Here is an 18,369-nt window from a genome sequence, read left to right as displayed (position 1 = left end):
CAGTAGTAATTAAGGAAAGAAACAGACCCTTATCTACCTAAACCACGTGCTGTAAAAATGCTATCAAATCTCTGATTTCATATCAATTCCCTATCAAGAAAAATAACCAAATATTGAAACCCACGTCAGTTCATCATTGGCATTTTCACCATGGCGTTTGCGTTGAGCACTATATCGAAGCTATTCACGGAAGACGTCCTGAACAAGGTTGTGCAAAATGCGCTGCAGTCGACAGGAAAGTCAGATTTGCACATCGCAAGTTACCAGGTAGAACCTGGCGCGGATAAAGGGACGGGCTACATGGGCATCGTCTATAGGATCAGGGTGACCCTGTCTGACGGCTCCGAACTGACCCTGATCGGCAAGGGCATGCCGCAGAACATGGTTCGCAGAAAGACCTTTCGCTCCGAACCGTTCTTCCGCAAGGAGGTGATGTTCTTTAATCACCTGGCGCCAATGCTGCGCCAACTGGAACTCAAGCAGAGAGGGGAAGGGGCCAAGGACACCTTCCTGCCCATTTCCGAGTGCTACTATGCTATGAGCGACGGCGAAAACGACTTCCTCGTCTTCCAGGACTTGAAGAGTCTGGGCTACGAAATGGCCGACCGCATCTCAGGACCGACCGAGGCGCAGAGGAATAGTTTGCTCCACACCCTGGCCAAGTTTCACGCGCTCTCCTTCGCCCTACAGACTCTGCAGCCGGAAACGTTCTCGGAAGCGGTGGCGCCGATCTACGAGCCATGGTTCGCGAGGGAATTCAGTTCGTTTTACGCTGGCTACCTTTACAAGCTCTTTGGGCTGTGGCACCGGGCCGTGCATGACCAACTCAAAGGTACCCACTACCTGAGTAGGTTCGAAAGGCTCGGCGCGAACCAAAAAGTATTTTTCGACAACCTCTGCGACTCGTTGCGCCTTCTGCAGCCTGCTGTGATCAATCATGGCGACGCATGGTCCACCAATTTCATGTTTAAGGGGCACCAGGTGATGATGATCGACTTCCAGTTGGTCAGGTACTGCTCGGCCATGACGGACCTCTCCATGTTTATCTTCAACTGCACCACCGAAGAGCAGAGAGCGGCAGCTGGTGGCACGGAGGCCATTTTGAAGGAGTACTATCAAGTAGGGATTTGGTTCAAAATTAAGATAAAAATATGAAAAGAAAAATGCACATCCAGGTATTGTGCGGGGCCGTGGCTCAACTGGGCTTGCCGGAGTGTCCCTTGAGCTGGCAACAATTAATGGAGCAGTGGTGTGTTAACGGCCTGCTCGGATTTGGTGGCTGTCTCGAGTTGGTTCCTCTGTCGTTGGTCGAGTCGGAAGACGTCCAAGATCTGGACAGGGTGGAAGGGAACGAGCCGATTCCACTTGACGAGTTGACCCAGTTTAGTGAACTGACCAAGCCGGAACACAAAAAGCGACTGGTTGACTTGATTCGGCTGGCGGTCGACTATAATATGTTCTAGACGAAAAATCACACAATAAAGAGAAAAATTCTCTATATATGAACATTTTGTCGTTTATGTGAGTGTGGCGCCTTCTCGCCACTAATAACTGCCTTGCATTTAACCCACATCGCCAGGTGGCAGTATTAAGGTGTGCGACAAGCAGAGCACCCTTACTGCACCTTATCCCCCACTGCAAAATCAGACTCGCACCAAAGCAGTCGCAACGCAATAATTTCCCTCTCCGGCTAGGATGAGATTTGGTGCGAGAAAATTCCATAAAAACGATTTCATATTAGACCCGAAATACGGGGTAAGTTGTAATAATTGTTTGTATTTCGAATGTGATATTTTTACTGTTTGTATTTTTTGTGATTTTGATTATTAATGTAATTTCACAGTCTTGATCTTGCTCCTGATCTTGGTCTTGATCTTATTACTAAACCACGAGACATGAATAAAAGACGAATTACTACAATGAGAGCAACGCATTTCTGTCACGGCTTCCACGTACCCATATGAGCTTTAAAATGCTAAAATGAATTCAACTACAACTCTGCTATTAAATATATGTTCAAATCGTGAATTTGAAATTTTTCGCAAGCAACAGTTCCCGGCGTTAGAATTTTTATCAGCCACCTATTCAAATTATAGAAAACCCACCGAAAAGCAATGGAAATTTCACGAACAAAAAATAATGAGGAATTTTATCTCAAAGAAAAAACAGCATGGAGATGAGCGGAGATGGCCTGCAAAAATAAAGGCACCTTTAACCCCTTTATAGAGATAAAAGCCTATGTTTCGCGTCAATTTAAGCATTCAAACGATGATAACAGTAGTCGTTTGGGAGCAGTCGGAAACGATTGTACTTAAATTTTTAATGGAGTTTAAAATGTGTGTTGCTGATATAATATCGCTAATTATTTTGTTAACCATCTTTCAAAGTGCCGCGGATGAGATAAACCTCGCTACACTAGATCATCTTTTTAAGGTGAATTTTTAAATCTAAACACTCCCCTTATTTTCGTTCTACATGATGCACGATTGATACAAATATTAACTCAAGAATTAACGCCTAGATGGGCGAGCAGGCGAGCGGTTTGAGTGGTAAAGACGAGATCGTGATGTTTGTTGGTGCCACTGGCGTGGGTAAAAGCACTCTTTCCAAGTTCGTGCGCAAAGACGACTCGCTCACGATTCAAGAAAACGATCAGTTCGACTGCATTTTCACCGACAATGAGCATCGGGTCGGCAGCAATGACAGCATGACTTCAAAAACTCTATACCCCAACGTCGACCTCGACAACGAAACTAACATTTTACTTGTGGACATGCCTGGCTTTCAGGTAAATATACAAACTCAGAAAATTCTTTTTCCATTTCTTTTTAAATTAAAAAATTACAATTTTGAATATTTTCTAATAAAAGAATAAAATTTGCTATTTATGCAATTATATATTAATGTGACATTATTAATTATAATTTAATGTTATGTGCGAGTATGTTTGATTTTCATCTTGGCAAAACTGTAAAATTAAATGAAAACGCTGCTAAAATATGAAATGAAAATTTCCAAACTTGAGGGTAAAGAAAATAAAAGCAGATTTCAAACCAGCAAAATGATTTGCAGGACACGCGCAGCCCTGAATTCGACCTGGTCAGCACATTTTTCAGCAAGAAAATCGTGGACAACGTTAAACGGCTAAAGGTGGTGGTCGTGGAAAACTATGCAAACCTTCTTCTCAACAACCAAAGGTCGGCGTTTACGACGGCCATCAAGAACACGGCCAGCCTGCTCAAAGGAAACGTGGCAGCGTTCAGGGCCTCTGTTGGCTTGATTGTGACTAAGGTGGACACCAGGCGAAACGATGTCCACGTGGTTAACTCCGTCAGGGTGTTCCTGCAAAGGACCCGAGAGCACTTCCGCAGCCGAAACGACAGCAGGGACGAATCAGAGTTGGTCGATAGCATCTTGCAGGGCGAACTCATTGCAATTTTCCGGCGCCCTGAAGAGGTCGGAGACCCCTGGGAGCTGGAAACCCTGAAAAAGAATTACGTTGAACTGCGACAACTCATATTTGAGAAACTTGAGTTCTCCGCGCCGCTGAAGAAGTTACACTTCTCTTTGGTGCCGGAGACAAAGACATTCGTGAAAGATAAACGCATCCTGCAAAATACGCTCGCAAGAGTAAACCGGGGTCTGAATTTAATCCTCCAGAGGGTTGGGGCGAGTTTCCGAAGTGCTGTCAATGACGATTTTCGGCCAGATGAGGCGTTTGTAAACGAGGCGATGAATTATTCATCCAAGGTGCAACTAGCTGTGGACCAAATGGACACTCCCGCCAAATTAGACTCTTTGTGCCGCGCACTCCACGTTAGTGTGAGACAGACCTTTTGGGCTGATTTGGAAATTACGATGCAGCAAATCGCTTTTTTTGATGAGGTACTGGATAAAAACGACAGCTCTGCTGAATCCATGTTGGCAAAGTGGAAGGAGCAATTCCGCGATGAAGTGCGGTCCGTGCGCAGCATTCTCTCCCTTTATTCGAGTTTGGTCTCCGATTTCGACTCGTACCCAATCCATACGGCTGACGCAGCGGCCAAACTCCACAAATTAGCATTGAGCTTCTCAAGGTTCAAGTCGCAACTCAAAACCCTCGGGTTTAGCAACAAAACAGTCAGAGCAGCGTCGTCAGTGTTAACTGACGATTCAAGCACCCAACTCAAGTGGTCTTTGCAGAAGTTTATTGCCACTTTTGCTGAAAACAATTCAACCTTCAGGGAATACAGAAACATTGGCACTTTCGAGGGAAGGTACATCACCCTGAGCAGGATCGCCCAAAGAATGGAATTAAGCCGCGACTTGAACACATTCTGCGTCGTCGCCACGCGGAAAATCTTCATTGACTGTGATCTGCACCTGGAAGACGTGCACCTGGTCCTGATAGCGCCAGTCGTGCAAGTGATCGGCGACAGGTCGATCAGGCTGACGGGCTCCGACGGCGCACCGCACTCGGCTGCCAAAGCGTCCAACGCGACCTTTTTCTGGAGTAGGGAGCAGGGACGAGCGGGGGCTGCCGGCAACCCCGGATTCAGGTCGGGGGATTTCCACCTGCTGGCCGTGGAGGTAGAAAACGCACACCTACTCAGGGTCAGCAGCAGAGGTGGTGGCGGCGGACAAGGCCAGACGGGCGGTGACGGCTGGAGTACGCCGCCGAGACCCTTCCCATCCGAGCTCAAATTCGGCGGATCCTTGCGCACCCTGAATGGTCAGTGCGGCATGGCCAGGTTGCACTACGCCGAGGTGAGGCTGCAAGAGGTCAAGGAGTGGGTTGAAAGCCTGCCCCTGCTGTTGTACAACCAGTTCGACGCCTACAAGACCGTGTACATCACTGTCTACAACCGAGCAAACGAGTCGGCCACCAATGGCGGCGACGGCGGCGCCGCTGGCGCTGCGGCGCTGCCCGGCGAGGTGGTCCTCAATGTCGCACGTGCCCACACAGCCCGCAATGCCAAACTCATAAGGGAGAACGGCGCCCAAGGAGCTGTCGGGGCTGGCGGCAGGCCCGGCAGTAATGCAGGCAGCTGCTCATACAGGTTGTTAAAATTCGACAATATTTTTTAATTTTATGGCATGTTATTTGGATTGAAAATAAGCAGGGTTAAAGCTTCTTACCTCCGTTGTTCTCAACTCTGAATTCACCGCTTAATACTTTAGTAAAATATGCTGCGACGTTTTTGCAAGATATACTTACATGTTTTTACAGGCATAAATTTAATTATTTTTACTTATGTATATTCTGTATAGTTTTGCTTCCTCAACATGCTAATTTCGTTCTGAACTTCACCCCTATTTGGCTCTAATAATAAATTAATATCAAGCTCAATCAAGGTTATAGTCAAATTGCTGGCAATAATTTAACCAGATAGGTATAGCTAGCAATAAACTGTCCTAAATTAAAATTAACGTTGCTGATATTTTCGTTGCCAAAAAGAAAATTCTTCTTGTAAAAAGTACGACTTCTTGTAAATTTAGATTTTGTGGGGAACAGTGTGAAAAATATCATATTTTGAAATGTTTAGTAAAAAGAATTAGTTTAAGAGGAAAGCAGCAAAGACTTGTAAGAATTGATTGTATAGGATTAGTGGTCGCACGCATATATGCGTTTATTGATAAATTCATTCATTCAAAAAGTAAGATATTCACTCCGTCGTTAAGGTAGACTTAGATGGTTTCTTTGCTTCTTTTTAAAATCTTTTGGCTTTTGAGGTGGTTTTTAGACTAGTCCAGTATGTTCAGCAGACATCAAATAACTTTTCTCGCAAAAGTGGCCCAAAACTTACAAGACATTAATTAGCATTTTTTTAAAATCTTCATTGCAGAGCTATTTTTACTTTTTATCAGATCTAATACTTTTTTATTAGGTTGTACGAGTGTGAGTGGCACCGCGGAGCCAAGTGGATTTTGTTCATGAGCGTGCGAGAGCAGGAGAACATGTACTACTGTTGGAGCAACAGCACCGGCTACTGCGCCAGCCTTCTGCCGGAAGCGTACCCTGGCAGACAGGGTAACCAGACCGAGCTGCAGTCCTCGCAGTATAAGAACGGACCTCTGCAGCTTGGCGCCGCGCTTCAGGCCGCTTGCCTCAGGATGGCCGCCTTTGCTGAAGCAAGACAGCTCCTCCAGCATGTCTTGTCCACGCACTTCTTCCACTATGGCGACGCCCTGAATCGAGCCATCCAAACGGAGGAAACACTTCTCAAAGCTCGATTTGCGTTTCAAATTCTCTAAAGAAATATTTATAATTTAAAAATGTCACCTATCCTGTACTCTTTGAAGTTTAAGTGACAATAATATATTGAACAGCGAATGATATTTATTTTTACGTTACTTTTACAGTTCCTTCTTAAGTTTTAGACCTTAAGAGAGAGCACTAAAAATTTGATTTTCATACTGTAATTTTTAACTGTACCGTTGCCTATAAAATTGTTCAAAATTAATTCCTTTTATCCTCGCTTCATACACGAATAATTTATCGACAGACAAATCCAAAAATTATACATATAGTTTGTAAAAAGAGCTCTCGACTCAATTTTGATGTTAATAATAATAATAATAGGTGTTTTTGCTATTGATTTAAAGCATTTTCATTCTAGCAAGAAGAACTTTCTAAACCTCTCTATAATGATCGTTTCAAACAATTTATTTTAAGAATTTCTCAGCGGTATAAAGCAATAAATATTGAATTTACACCTGATGTTGATTCAGAGAGTCAAGGTGAAAAATAATTTTACTGTAGTCTTGGAAGGAAACAACCGACGTGAAAATATTATCACTTTTATTATGTGACACAAGTTTTCGCACCAGGAGAGTTTTTTGAACGCAGAAAATGACCGTTCTGAAGCCTGCCGAATTTCATTACATATATACATGGTGAGGCGATTCAATGCCAAGTTATTTTACATTTGCGCTCAAGAAATTCCGCTTCAAATTCATGACAACACCATATATAATAATGCACTGCAAATAATAAAACATAATACTTTATAATATATGTATATATTCTCGCTAAAATTGGATGTTTCCTCACAGTAGTTTTTGATATTTGCTGTGTGTGTTCCTCGCATTCTCAGGCTGAATCACATTGTCAACAAAAGGATAGGGGGAGAGCAGTCTCAGAATCTTCTCTTATACATATTATTATTTCCAATTCTATCCAAACTGATTATATGCGTGTTCTCATCGTGTATATGATATGTCTATATAATTTTCCGTTTTCCCTCTGGTACATAATCGAACGCAGTACAAAATTAACAAAGAGAAAAAGACATGCATACTTCACACTTTTGGCTGAGCTTCTCACCGCACGAAAACCGAAAACAAGCACTCGCTCTCTTTGTTTTCGAAAACGAAAACACTTAATCCGATGTACGGGTGGATATGGCAATCCTCGGATTGTTCAGTTGGCTTCGCAGAAGTGCGTGGCGGGCGAGTTTTCCGCGTGTCGTACCAGGTGCAGCGGACGTTTGTCCACCTTCACGTTCGTGACGCAGCCGCGGAAACCCAAGTAGTACTCGGCAGGCAGACCGGGCGGAAGAGTGGGCGCACCGCCTGCAAAATTTTTAAATTGCAGTTAGTTTAAATTGGTCAATAAAAAATACGAGTTGATTAAACTGATAAATTCTGATAAGTCAAGACTCAGATGCGATTCAAGATCTTGGGGGAGGGAGGTAGCTGAAGCAAATATTATATAATATTATATTTTGAGTAAGGTTTATTTTAGTAATCTTTGATTGAATGATTTTAAACCAAGGAAAATTTTATTTTTAAAACGTAAGCAGTATCTTACTTGATTTATCATCAATTCTATATGACAGTTTTTCCAATACGTAATTACTCTGAGTCAATTCCTTCATTTTTTGCTAAGAGATAAATTTTGGAGGAGAAAAATAGATATAAGTAGAAACAGTTATATGACCATTCTAGATAAAAAACCCTAACTTGAAGTCATATTGCAAAGCAAATTATTATTACTAAGTTTCAAATTTCTATAATGCAATTTCTTTAATTTGCAAGTAAATATAAATACATATTCTTACCAATCCAAAGGCGGCCGTTTGTGTTGAGCAAGGAGGCTCCCTGTTCTGCAACCCCTCGGACAGGATCAGACTTGTCGACAATGATCTCGGCGTGCCTCCTCCTCCGTTGGACGGTGATATTGTGCCATACGCCGTCAGAAACGCGCATCTTCCAGACAAACAAACAATAAATCCACTGACTAGGTGCAGCAAGCGTTTAAATCACCTTTGACTGAATCAAGAGTGGAGACTTTTGTCTCCCCAGATTAAAACTGAGCTCGGGGAAGCCATTCACGACGGCGATGGCCATGTAGTCGTCCTTCAGGGTGTTGCCCTTGTTCGTCCACAGAAGCAGGCCGTTCAACTCCTGAGTGCGGACCTTCAGTTCGTAGCGGTTGTTCCTTTCGCCTTTTTTCCTGAATTTTGTAAACATCTTTTTTATGGCTTCCCTGCAGGGCGAGAAAAATAAAACCTTTCGTCAAAGAATTCAAAATCATCTTCGTCGTAAATGTCGTCCTCGTCCTCATTTATGTCAACGCCTTCGTCATTGTCGTCCTCGTACACCTCCTCCTCTACATCTACCTCCTCCGAAATGTTAGCAGAAGTCAAGCTTTGGTTACTCGCAGCCCTGTCCATCCATGCCAGCTTGTTATTTTTTGAGATGGACAATCAAGTTGGACACTTACTTTTGGATGGCTTTGTAGGAGTATTGAAGGAAGGTTTCTCCTGTGAATTTGACAGGTCTCTCTACGCCATCGTCCCCGATTTCTGTGAAATTTTCAAATTGAATCGATTTATTTAAACGTTTCCTCATGTTTCCCAAAGATTATATGCATGAATGCGGCACCACAAAAGAGTATAGCCCTCTTATTTGTAATTATTTCAATTTATTAATATTATAAACACAAAAACTTTAATTCCTTTGGGGCAGTGCCAGAAAGGGCACAGACTGACAAGGCTAACCCAAAAGTATGTATAATAATGAAATTATTAAAATGATTTCGTATAAAATTCGCTTCCAGGAATGAACTCGGAAATTTCATCAATTGAATCTTACTTTGTTGGCACTGATTTCCTGTGAAGCTGGGAGCACATTTGCAGACAAAGTCGTTCAGACGAGGGTGACAAATCCCGCCGTTCTGACACGGAGGGTCTTTGTCGTCGCAGGGGCGGCCTGAGAAGCGAGTCACTCCTCTCTTAGTGATGGCCCGCTTCAGGATATCGCCCAACGCCTCGCCGTTCACCATAACTCGCTGAATTGCCCCGGTAAGACCGACAGTGACGCCCGAGTCGCGGCTCACTTCGTTTAAAGATCTAAGAAAAATATTTCAAAATTTAAACATTATTTTTATTTTGGTTTTTTGGAACTCACGGAACTCCGCCAATATAAAAGGGAAGCTCAAGGTTGAGTTCGTTCAGGGGAGGACCTGAAGAGCCCTTGACGACGGTATCGTTGTCTACTTGAAGGGTGCCCTCTTTGTCTATTCTGCTTACCCTGATCATGTGCCACTCGTTCAGTTTCACGGGGTGAGGAGATCTGTAAATTTAAATTTTAAAAATTTACGTTGATTAAAAATGAAGTAAAATTTCTAATAAAATTTAATTAAAAACACGAAACCTACGTAATGTTTGCAGATCCACTCCCAAGATCGAATTTAAACTGGACATATTTGTCCACCAGGTTGAGGGAAATAAAGTCGCCTCTGCCTCCGATCAACTGGCCGTCGTACAAAAGCAGGCCAGACGGCGTCCGGGACATGAACCACACCTCCAGGGAAAACGCGCGAGCCACGTTTTCAAGCTTAGGAAGAGCAAGGAACGAGTCGCCTTGGAACTCGGGCGTGAAGACCTCAGGCAAATTCGACTCGACTGAAATAATAAAACATGGAACTGTGTGAATAAAAACACTTTTATACTTAACAAGAATGAAAAAAAGGGTTGGAGAATAATAATTGCTATATAGTCAGTCGAATACAATGACTTTAGTTAATTCGTGTTTCTTGTGTCACTTAAAAGACATAAGAAATAAGGTAAAATATTAAAAAGGAAGGAATACAGACGCAGATCAGTTAGGTTTTATGAAATTTTATGAAATGCTTCAGCCCCACGCGGATTTACTCAGGATGCAAAGCTAATAGGGAAATTCTGAGAAGAAAAAATTGAATAACACGTTCTTGTTCTGCACAGCTGCTATTTCGGCTTCTTTGGGCCTCGGATCAGCAGTTTTTTTTTTTACCTCCAAACCAAAATTCATATTCCAAAATTCTCGTTGGAAACGTCCGAATTTACGCATTGCTGAGCAACAAACGAAAAGAGGAAACGAGTGAAAAAAGCTTGTCAACTCCGCCGCCTCCCCTTCACAAAAATTCACAAGCACAAAAATATCCTGAGCAAATCTGCGCAGAGCTGAGCCGTTTTTTAATTTAAAGATACATTTTTTCTATCCCTGTAACAAGTAAATAAATATTTTTTTAATACAAAATTTCTTGAGCCAAAAATAAATTTAGGATTTGTAATTATTTATTGAAAGAAGTTTGATATGTATGCAACAGGCTTGGCATGCGTTCTCAGCCAGTTGCATACTTTCTCATTACGCAGGTGCTTCTTCCTCACCTTCGTGGCAGGTTTTTCCTTTTCTCCCGATGGGGCATTGGCAGGTGAAGCCGGTGACGAGCTCGACACACTCGGCGCCGGCGGCGCAGGGCGAGGAGGCGCAGGGCGCGACCAGGACGGCGCAGGTGGCCCCCGAGAAGCCAGGGTTGCAGGCGCACTTGAAGTTAACCGAGTCGATGGCGAGGCAGGTTCCGCCGTTGAGGCAAGGCAGCACCGAGCACGGGTTCTCGCCGCACTCTCTCATGCCCTGCGTCTTCTCCACCATGGCGTCGCGCCCGGCGTGCAGCTCCACCACCTTCCGACCGATTTTCAGTTTCCGAATGCACCCAATCAGGCCCAGGCTTGTCCCGATGTTTTCAAATACCCTGGTGGTGAAATAAGTGGTATCCAAAATATTAAAAATACAACAGATGTTTTATTTTTACGAATAAAAAAAGAAGAATGAGGAAAAATTAAACAAAATTGTGAAATTGTTAAAACATTAATTTGCATTCAAAGGTATTTTCCTTTTACTCTTTAATTTCCTAGAAATAGGGAAAATAACAAACCATACATTATATATATGTAGGGTGTTTAGGAGTGAAATTTAAACTCGAGGCGTCTTTTAGACAAAAATTGATTGTTTCAATGTCAAAACTAGTGCCATATTTTTCTATTTCCTCTGAAGATGGCCTTGCCTAAAATTTTCGATAATTCAAACCAAAAACGTGAAGTAACAAAAAGGCATTTAAAAAATTAACAGACTGATAAAAAAACGAGGTGTTAAAATGTTTAAAATATTTAATTCTCGCGCACTTCTTTTCTTGAGTTGGAACATAGCCAACGAAAGCGTCCTCCTGCAGGTCAAGAGACTTCAGGCTCCCCTGGGACTGTCCCGCGACGTCCTCAAAGTCGTCTAGCTTGAGCACACCATCGCGGTGATACCTTCGAGCGACAACGTGGTGGAACTTCTTGAGTTGCACTTTTTCATGAGAGGTGATAACGACAGGGCCATTTCCCAGGTTGTAGCGGAACTCCAAGTGACTGAAAATTCATTTTTGCAAGAAATCAATTTATTTTGCCACCACGAAAACAAGAATATAAACAAAAACTGTTTCTGTTTCTAAATATTAATTAAAACGACATTATTTAAATCTGGATTAATTTCAAAATTAGTACCCACAGATAAATTTGCACAAAGATCTTTTTAAATCAGCGCGGTGAGATTTCTTGGAAACCATGCGTGATTTAAAATTTGCATACCTGTTGACAATGGCTAACGAGATGAAATCTCCAGTTCCGTCCGCCTTCTGCTGATTGTACAGCAAAATCCCGTCGTTTGCATACGTTTTAAACTCAATCTCTATGCTAAACTTGTTGTACGCCTTCAGTCGCTTCAGTTGAACGAAAGAGTGGCCGTCAAACGCAGGAATGTCGTACTCTGCACGCACACGCATAATTAACTCTAATGATCCGCTTGAAATAGAGCACACATCACCTTTCTTGACCGCCACCTGCTGGCACTGGACTCCAGTCCAGTTTGATTGGCACTTGCACTCGAACAGACCCTCGTCAAGATCGTAGCAGGTGCCACCGTTGTGACACGGTAGCGACGAACAACCCCTCTTGTACCTGGGGTTGTTAGCTGCGGAATTTGGAGCTTTGATTAGGCCGATTACCGTGCATAATTGAATTGACTAGTTTCAGTTTCGAAAAGCATGCACTGACGGGAGCAAATGCATTATGTTTTAATTTGCAAAGAAGTAAAAATTGTTACAAAAATTAAAAATATGTATTAACAATTTTTTGAGCTGTGTCACACTTTTGAGATTAGTTTAGATTTAATTTTTGTAAATAATACGTTTTAAGCGCAGCTAAAGTAACCTCAATTTGACGTTTTCCCTTCTTTTTACTAAAGCTTATTTTTATATTTTAGGGATTTTTTAAAATTTGAATCAGAGTCTCGCACGTGTTTTTCGTAGAGCAGAATAAAACTGGTCAACTTCCAGGCTTTTTTCTTTCTATCCTTCAGTCAATTAAATATTTTTTTAGTGATGGGGGGGGGGGGTTGATTTTGTTGGTAAATAATATCAAACAAATGAAGCAATGTTCACTGGAAACCAGTAAATTGTAACCCTGCATGATGCCAAAATAAATTTTAGATCTTTTGTATTTTTCGCACCATTCCCTTTAAACCAAAAAATGCTTGCCTAGAGGAATTATTTTTAACTATTTTTCGGATCAAAGACACACAAGAAGGTTTTGTTTTCTCAGTTCCTTGGGAAAAATCTTACAAATGCATTCGAGATGATCAGGAGCCTCGGCGTGGCCTTCCTTGCAGACGCAAACGTTGCTCGAGCATCGGCTGTGCACGACGACGCAATCCAGGTCCCTCGAACAGGAGTCGCCGAGCAGCGCGCGCACCTGGATCGTTGCGGGTGTTGGCTTGTGACCACCGTTCTTGGCCCATGCCGAGTCACCCCCGAACTGCTCCAGGGGCAAAAGGTGACGCGTCGACTTGTACAGGGGTGAACTCAGGGCGCCCGTCCAGTGCTGCATTGGCGCCTCGGTGATGCCTAACTCTGAGTGAGGAGTTTAAAATTTTGCCAAAATTATAACGCAGTTTCAACCAGATCATATTTTTATTTAATTTTGATTCGCGTGTGTTGAAATATAGGTTAAATTGGGTTTAAACCTTTGAAAATTACTCTGAGATGCTTCGTGTCTCTTGCAAATTGATTTTTTTTATAATATAAAAGTGAAAATTGCTCCAGGAACTGTACATAAAGTCCTGGAAGGGGTTTGAAGATCTTGTTGATTTTATTTTTAATATAGTCACCTTTTAGAGCGCAAAAGATAACGCCAAAATCTGAAATAGCTTTTTTTTAAATAAAAGCTAAAATATTTTTGTTTTTATTTTAAAAAAAATGTTTCGACTCTTAAATCTCAGCATCTTTTGGTCAGATTTTCAAAAACTGCACACCACTAAATTAGTCTCAACTTCACCTAGATAGCCAAAGCAGTCTAAGAATGCCACCCCTTCAACACTTTTTTTGCACCCCAAACAGTAACCCAAAATCAACCATTAAATCTTAATTTATTGGTAAAAAATACACAGACACTGCAAGCTGCTCTTTTCTCTTTTGAGACACTCTCTCAAACAAAGAGTCAATCAACCTGCTTTGATACAGTTTTTGTTTGAGCAGCAAAATGCAATTCGTCAATTATTTAAAGTGCATGCAGACACAAAAGGCCGTTCGTTGGTCTCTTACCTCGACAAGATCCCGAGCCCTGCACCTTGATTTCTTTTTGGTAGCGGCAGGCGTACTGCTTCATTTGGCATTCAGTGGAGTAGGTTTGGCCGTCGCTGCCGCACACAGTCTGCAATTGAATCGGAGCTCATTCACCGCGCGTCCGTGCAGGAGATGCATTTTAAGTACCTGCGATCTGACGGGAGCATCTTCCGAGCAGGCGATTCTACAGCTGCACTCGGGCTTGCCCGCTTTCATCTCGCACGTGGCGCCGTGATAGCACACGAGCTCACCGCACGAGCTCGGCTTCGCGGCAAATGGGTCGGCTGTGAATCAAACATCAGCGTAATGGATGTATAGCTTATTTGAGCCACACACGATTACCACCCCACCGCCCTGGCTGGCGTGACGCCGTGCAATATACGTGGAAAGCGTTGTTTATGCAAGTTTGCTCACAACCTGTTATATTGACTATACACTTATGAACTTTATGGTGATGCGTTCATTGCAGGTTTAATATAATGCAGAGAGAAAATTTGCTAGACAGCGTCTGATGGACTTAATTTTAAAACACGGAGAGACTAAAAGACAGACAGATTTAATTTGCAAGAAAATGAACATTTTGCCTGTTCTCTAACTTATATGTGTTGCATTTTATTAATAATTTCAGGCTACTTCAGTTCAATATCCAAAATATATTTTTTAACCATTTTAATTGTGATAAAAAGTTTGAAAATTATGCTCATCAGTTATGCACTAAACTTGCAAATTAAAATTAATTTTTCACACATTTTAAACGTGCTTTAGGCTTTAGCACAGAAAAGATAAATTAAACCATGTTAGAAATAACAAAATTTACATTTTCTCCGCATATTGAAATATTACGTATGTCCCGTATGTCAGTCAACCCTGCGATAAAAATCTTTCATCAAATGAACACGGCCGTGGCATTATTGCTATTCATCAGAATATTTCCCCAGGGACCATTTTCCAATCGGCACTTACGTTTGGCGCATCCATTGATCCCCAAAACGAGTCCTGGAGCGCAATCTGTGCATCGCTGGCCCGTGACGCCTGGCCTGCACACGCAGCGGCCGGTCATTTGCTCGCAGTCATCCCTCACCGAGCCCAGAGGCGAGCACTGGCAATCTGCAGAAATGGAGAGCAAGGAAAAGGTTCCATTTAAAACGCAGTAAAAAAGAAGCGGGATTTAAATATTGCAGAAACGTTCCAGCCTTATGAACATATATTCACGCAAACAATTATAAATTTTGTTTGAAAAGGGCATTAAAGCGAGTCCCATTATTTTCCACGAGACTGCACGCAGCTAACAAAAATGAATTTCGCACAAGAGTGATGCGATACTTCACGTGAAAAATACACCCCATATCCAGGATTTTGTAATAAGCTAAAATCCCTGCATCGCATGTTTGCAGTTTGAATGTAACAAGGGCTGCGAGTTTTATCGTTTGAAATATGCTGCTCACTAGACTGGAAACTCGTGCGCGCTAAACAAAGAATAAAAAGGCAGGTTTTTTAATACATATGTTGCAAGATTTATGGAGAGTCAGAGGTAAATAATTATTTAACCCAACTATCCTAAAGAGTTTAAGTGGATTAACACAGGGCAACAATTGAAAAATCTCTGCATTAAACCAAAAATATTTGTTTAATTCTAAATTTCTCAAGGGAAAATAATAAATTTTCAACGATTTTTTATTGCTTGATTATTATCGAACCTGCGAAATTTTTTAGCTTTTTTCCCCAAATTTCAAAGGCATACATTTTTGCAGTAAATATCCACTTTAAATTTTAGCAGGAACAAAAAGCTCATTTGTTAGGCTAGTGGCGCGAGCGCGTCGCCTAATGGGAATAGTGTGTTTTGCGGAATAAGAGAACTCACGGATGCAGCCGAGGTAGCCCTCAGAGAGCTTGAGCAGGCCCCAGTAGCCGGCTTCGCATCGATCACACTTTTCGCCGCCGACACCTGGCCTGCAATCGCACTGACCGCTGTCCTCGTCGCATTGATCTTCCGAGTAGGAGCCTGAAAAATTCATCAGTGCCGCTCTTTTCAATACGCTCGAGGATTCCAATTGGTTCTTTTGCAACGCCAACAGCTATCATATATGTGAAAAGGGATTGAACTTGTGTTGACTCAGCAAGAGCAATAATTCATTTCTGACGTGGATGATTAATAATTGATTCAACGAGCATGAGTTCCATGCAAATAATTGAAAAGTAATAAGATTGCATTTGGAAATTGAACATTTCATTGGAATTTCAGCATAAAATAACCAGCGAGGAATCTGGTTGATTCTTTTTAGAGGATCTATAAAACGACTCTTCTTTTATTTTTCAATTAAATTTGATTAATTTTAGTGTTGAATAATAACTTACGAAATTCCCATTTCATAACTATTTTAATTTAAATAATCAATAAAACTACAGAAATTCGTATTCGTGTTTGATTGAAGAATAAAAAAAGCATTTATTCTTTCTTTATTTCATTTCTAGAAAGCACTGGACTATTTTTTGCATTTTATGGAAATAAAATTCTTCCAGACGATTTATTTTCACTTTTAACAGCTGTAAACGTAATGTAATAAATGGCTGGAAACAAAGTACATTCATTTTCAACAGCAAATGTTGGGGCTCAAGAACTGGTTATCCTAAAAAAGTTAATCGTTTTATTTAAATTCCCTAGCAATTTCACAGTATAAAAATAAAAAAAATTGTGAATAATTGAATGGTAACTCTGTGTGATAGAATAGCAAAAGTGGCTTGCGCGTGAAGAGAAGAGGCGACGGAAAATTGTTTGGGCTGAATACGCACCAAGCTTGTTACAGTTGCAGGTAGAAGGGCAGCCGGCGTTGTCCTCTCCCTGGGCTGGCGTTTTGCCATCAGGACAGCAGCCAAACCACGAGTCCTCACAGTTCTTCTGCGCGCTGATCGCGTCTGCTTTGGGGCAGAAAATTGAACTTTATAGACTTGGCCTCGACTCTGCGCAGACCAATTTAGAGAGACGAAAACTGATTTCCTTGCTAAAGCTCGCTATAATCCAACAGGATTTTAACTTTATAAAATTACTTTGCATTTGTCACGGTGGAACAGCACAAGGAGTTATTGGTCTTATGGGACCGACCGTGGTTAAAACATAAATCTGAGACGCCAAAACTTGTCAAATAATAATAACTCAGCAAGAGTTGAAAAATGGTATACATTTTCCTGTCATATCACAGATTTGATATTTATAATGTCTGCTGGTAGTGTTGACCAATAGAGTATTTACTTCGATTTTCAAACCAAAATTCAGATTAAGCTCCTGAATTTCAGGGATTTTCGGAAAAACCAAAAAGATTGACCATTTCTCAGAAACTATTGCCGATACCAATTTGAACTCATCATTTCAATTGAAGACTTTTTGTGCTAGAAACTTTTTTTAACGGAACACTTTTCTAGATCAAGGCCCCCAACTTTTAATTTTGAATTCAAAATTAAATTTAAATAAAAAAAGCTAACGATTCATTTTTTTCAAGTGAATGCAAATTTTATTTTGATCAACGACAGTGATGTCTTTGTTACAAGTTATAAATTTCTCTGAGAAGAAGCAAAAAATATAGTCAATATTCAAAATGGGGTGAGAGCGATCCAACCAAAGTGGAAAGTTTCACTGATAGAAAATGCTTGGTCGGATGTGAATATGAGTTCGAGAAGCGTATCAAGCGCGTATGCTTCGATGCAAAAGTTGCCGAGTGGCTGCTTACTGAGATGAGAGACGGTCTGCGTGATTGAATTTGTGCGCACCGGATTTACCTTTGCGACAGCACTTAGCGAAGTTGGGCGTTTGGTGGCAGTAGCTTCCCGAAGGGCAGTCCTGCCTCCGGGGGCCGCTGCCACAGTCGAAGTCAACGCCAGTTTCCGGACTTATCAGGGGCGTATCGCCGTTGCACGGCTTCACCTCCATACCTGCAACGACCCGAGTGTGCCATTACACTACTTTTGAATTAGTGTGATTGAATGAAAAAGCACCTGTGGCTTTCCTCTCAACATCTGCAACGGAATGTGAGAGGCTTCAGACGCAAGTTTATCAATCAGGCTGAGCGAGTAGCGTAATTAATTAAATGGAAAACCATTCGCTACAATCAACTAATTATCGATCGATTCATTTAAAACACTAAATCGATATTATGGAGCTCTTAAAAACAAAAAAGTTAAGAGGCATTGAATGGAAAAGGGTTGTAGCTTACATAGCTTGCTGGTAAATACGAGTCAATTTTTAAAAACAGCATTCACGGAAAATCAGTTGGAGGCCTTTTTTGAGGATGTTGAAAAAATTCCATTCAGCGTGCAAGAAAAGATTTTGCAAACATACTTGGTCTAGTAGCACTCAAAGATGCTGAATTGTTACGTCAATCTCAAACCTTACATGTCATTATTTTTTTTTTCAAATAGAAAGATTGTATCAGTCCAGATAATAATTTTGTGTTTAACTTAACTTAAAGGCT

General features: G+C 41.6%; 3 protein-coding genes across 7 annotated transcripts in view; 2 read left to right on the top strand and 1 right to left on the bottom strand.

The window, feature by feature from the left end:
- The first annotated feature begins 150 nt into the window (after positions 1 to 150).
- LOC135945348 (uncharacterized) lies at positions 151 to 1,925 on the top strand. The gene is made up of 2 exons (XM_065492977.1): positions 151 to 1,119; positions 1,176 to 1,925. The coding sequence occupies exons 1-2, from the start codon at positions 151 to 153 to the stop codon at positions 1,461 to 1,463; spliced, it is 1,257 nt and encodes a 418-aa protein (XP_065349049.1). The 3' UTR covers positions 1,464 to 1,925.
- A 376-nt stretch (positions 1,926 to 2,301) lies between these two features.
- On the top strand, positions 2,302 to 6,578 carry LOC135945516 (uncharacterized). The gene is made up of 4 exons (XM_065493260.1): positions 2,302 to 2,433; positions 2,522 to 2,788; positions 3,073 to 5,039; positions 5,868 to 6,578. Exons 1-4 carry the CDS (start codon positions 2,323 to 2,325, stop codon positions 6,232 to 6,234), a joined length of 2,712 nt encoding a protein of 903 aa, XP_065349332.1. The 5' UTR covers positions 2,302 to 2,322; the 3' UTR covers positions 6,235 to 6,578.
- Positions 6,579 to 6,764: 186 nt separating this feature from the next.
- Positions 6,765 to 18,369, bottom strand: part of LOC135945515 (agrin-like) — a 106,746-nt gene continuing 95,141 nt past the window's right edge. For 2 of the 5 annotated variants that reach the window (XM_065493255.1, XM_065493257.1), the window contains exons 13-31: positions 17,678 to 17,830; positions 16,697 to 16,822; positions 15,768 to 15,908; positions 14,870 to 15,013; positions 14,054 to 14,190; positions 13,886 to 13,994; positions 12,908 to 13,195; positions 12,112 to 12,258; positions 11,877 to 12,054; positions 11,430 to 11,657; positions 10,635 to 10,999; positions 9,644 to 9,890; positions 9,394 to 9,558; positions 9,079 to 9,335; positions 8,708 to 8,789; positions 8,494 to 8,649; positions 8,248 to 8,437; positions 8,043 to 8,190; positions 6,765 to 7,554 (exon numbers count right to left, since the gene is read on the bottom strand). In XM_065493255.1, the coding sequence (XP_065349327.1) occupies positions 7,403 to 7,554; positions 8,043 to 8,190; positions 8,248 to 8,437; positions 8,494 to 8,649; positions 8,708 to 8,789; positions 9,079 to 9,335; positions 9,394 to 9,558; positions 9,644 to 9,890; positions 10,635 to 10,999; positions 11,430 to 11,657; positions 11,877 to 12,054; positions 12,112 to 12,258; positions 12,908 to 13,195; positions 13,886 to 13,994; positions 14,054 to 14,190; positions 14,870 to 15,013; positions 15,768 to 15,908; positions 16,697 to 16,822; positions 17,678 to 17,830 (3,413 nt within the window). In that variant the 3' untranslated portion in view covers positions 6,765 to 7,402. The remainder of the gene's footprint in view (positions 7,555 to 8,042; positions 8,191 to 8,247; positions 8,438 to 8,493; positions 8,650 to 8,707; positions 8,790 to 9,078; positions 9,336 to 9,393; positions 9,559 to 9,643; positions 9,891 to 10,634; positions 11,000 to 11,429; positions 11,658 to 11,876; positions 12,055 to 12,111; positions 12,259 to 12,907; positions 13,196 to 13,885; positions 13,995 to 14,053; positions 14,191 to 14,869; positions 15,014 to 15,767; positions 15,909 to 16,696; positions 16,823 to 17,677; positions 17,831 to 18,369) is intronic. The other 3 variants (XM_065493256.1, XM_065493258.1, XM_065493259.1) reach the window with 3 other exon arrangements.

Source organism: Cloeon dipterum, chromosome X (genome assembly GCF_949628265.1).
Source record: "Cloeon dipterum chromosome X, ieCloDipt1.1, whole genome shotgun sequence".
NCBI classification, from domain to species: Eukaryota; Metazoa; Arthropoda; class Insecta; order Ephemeroptera; family Baetidae; genus Cloeon; species Cloeon dipterum.
The sequence above is the reverse complement of the archived record's forward strand: the minus strand, read 5'-3'. Positions and strand labels throughout refer to the sequence as shown.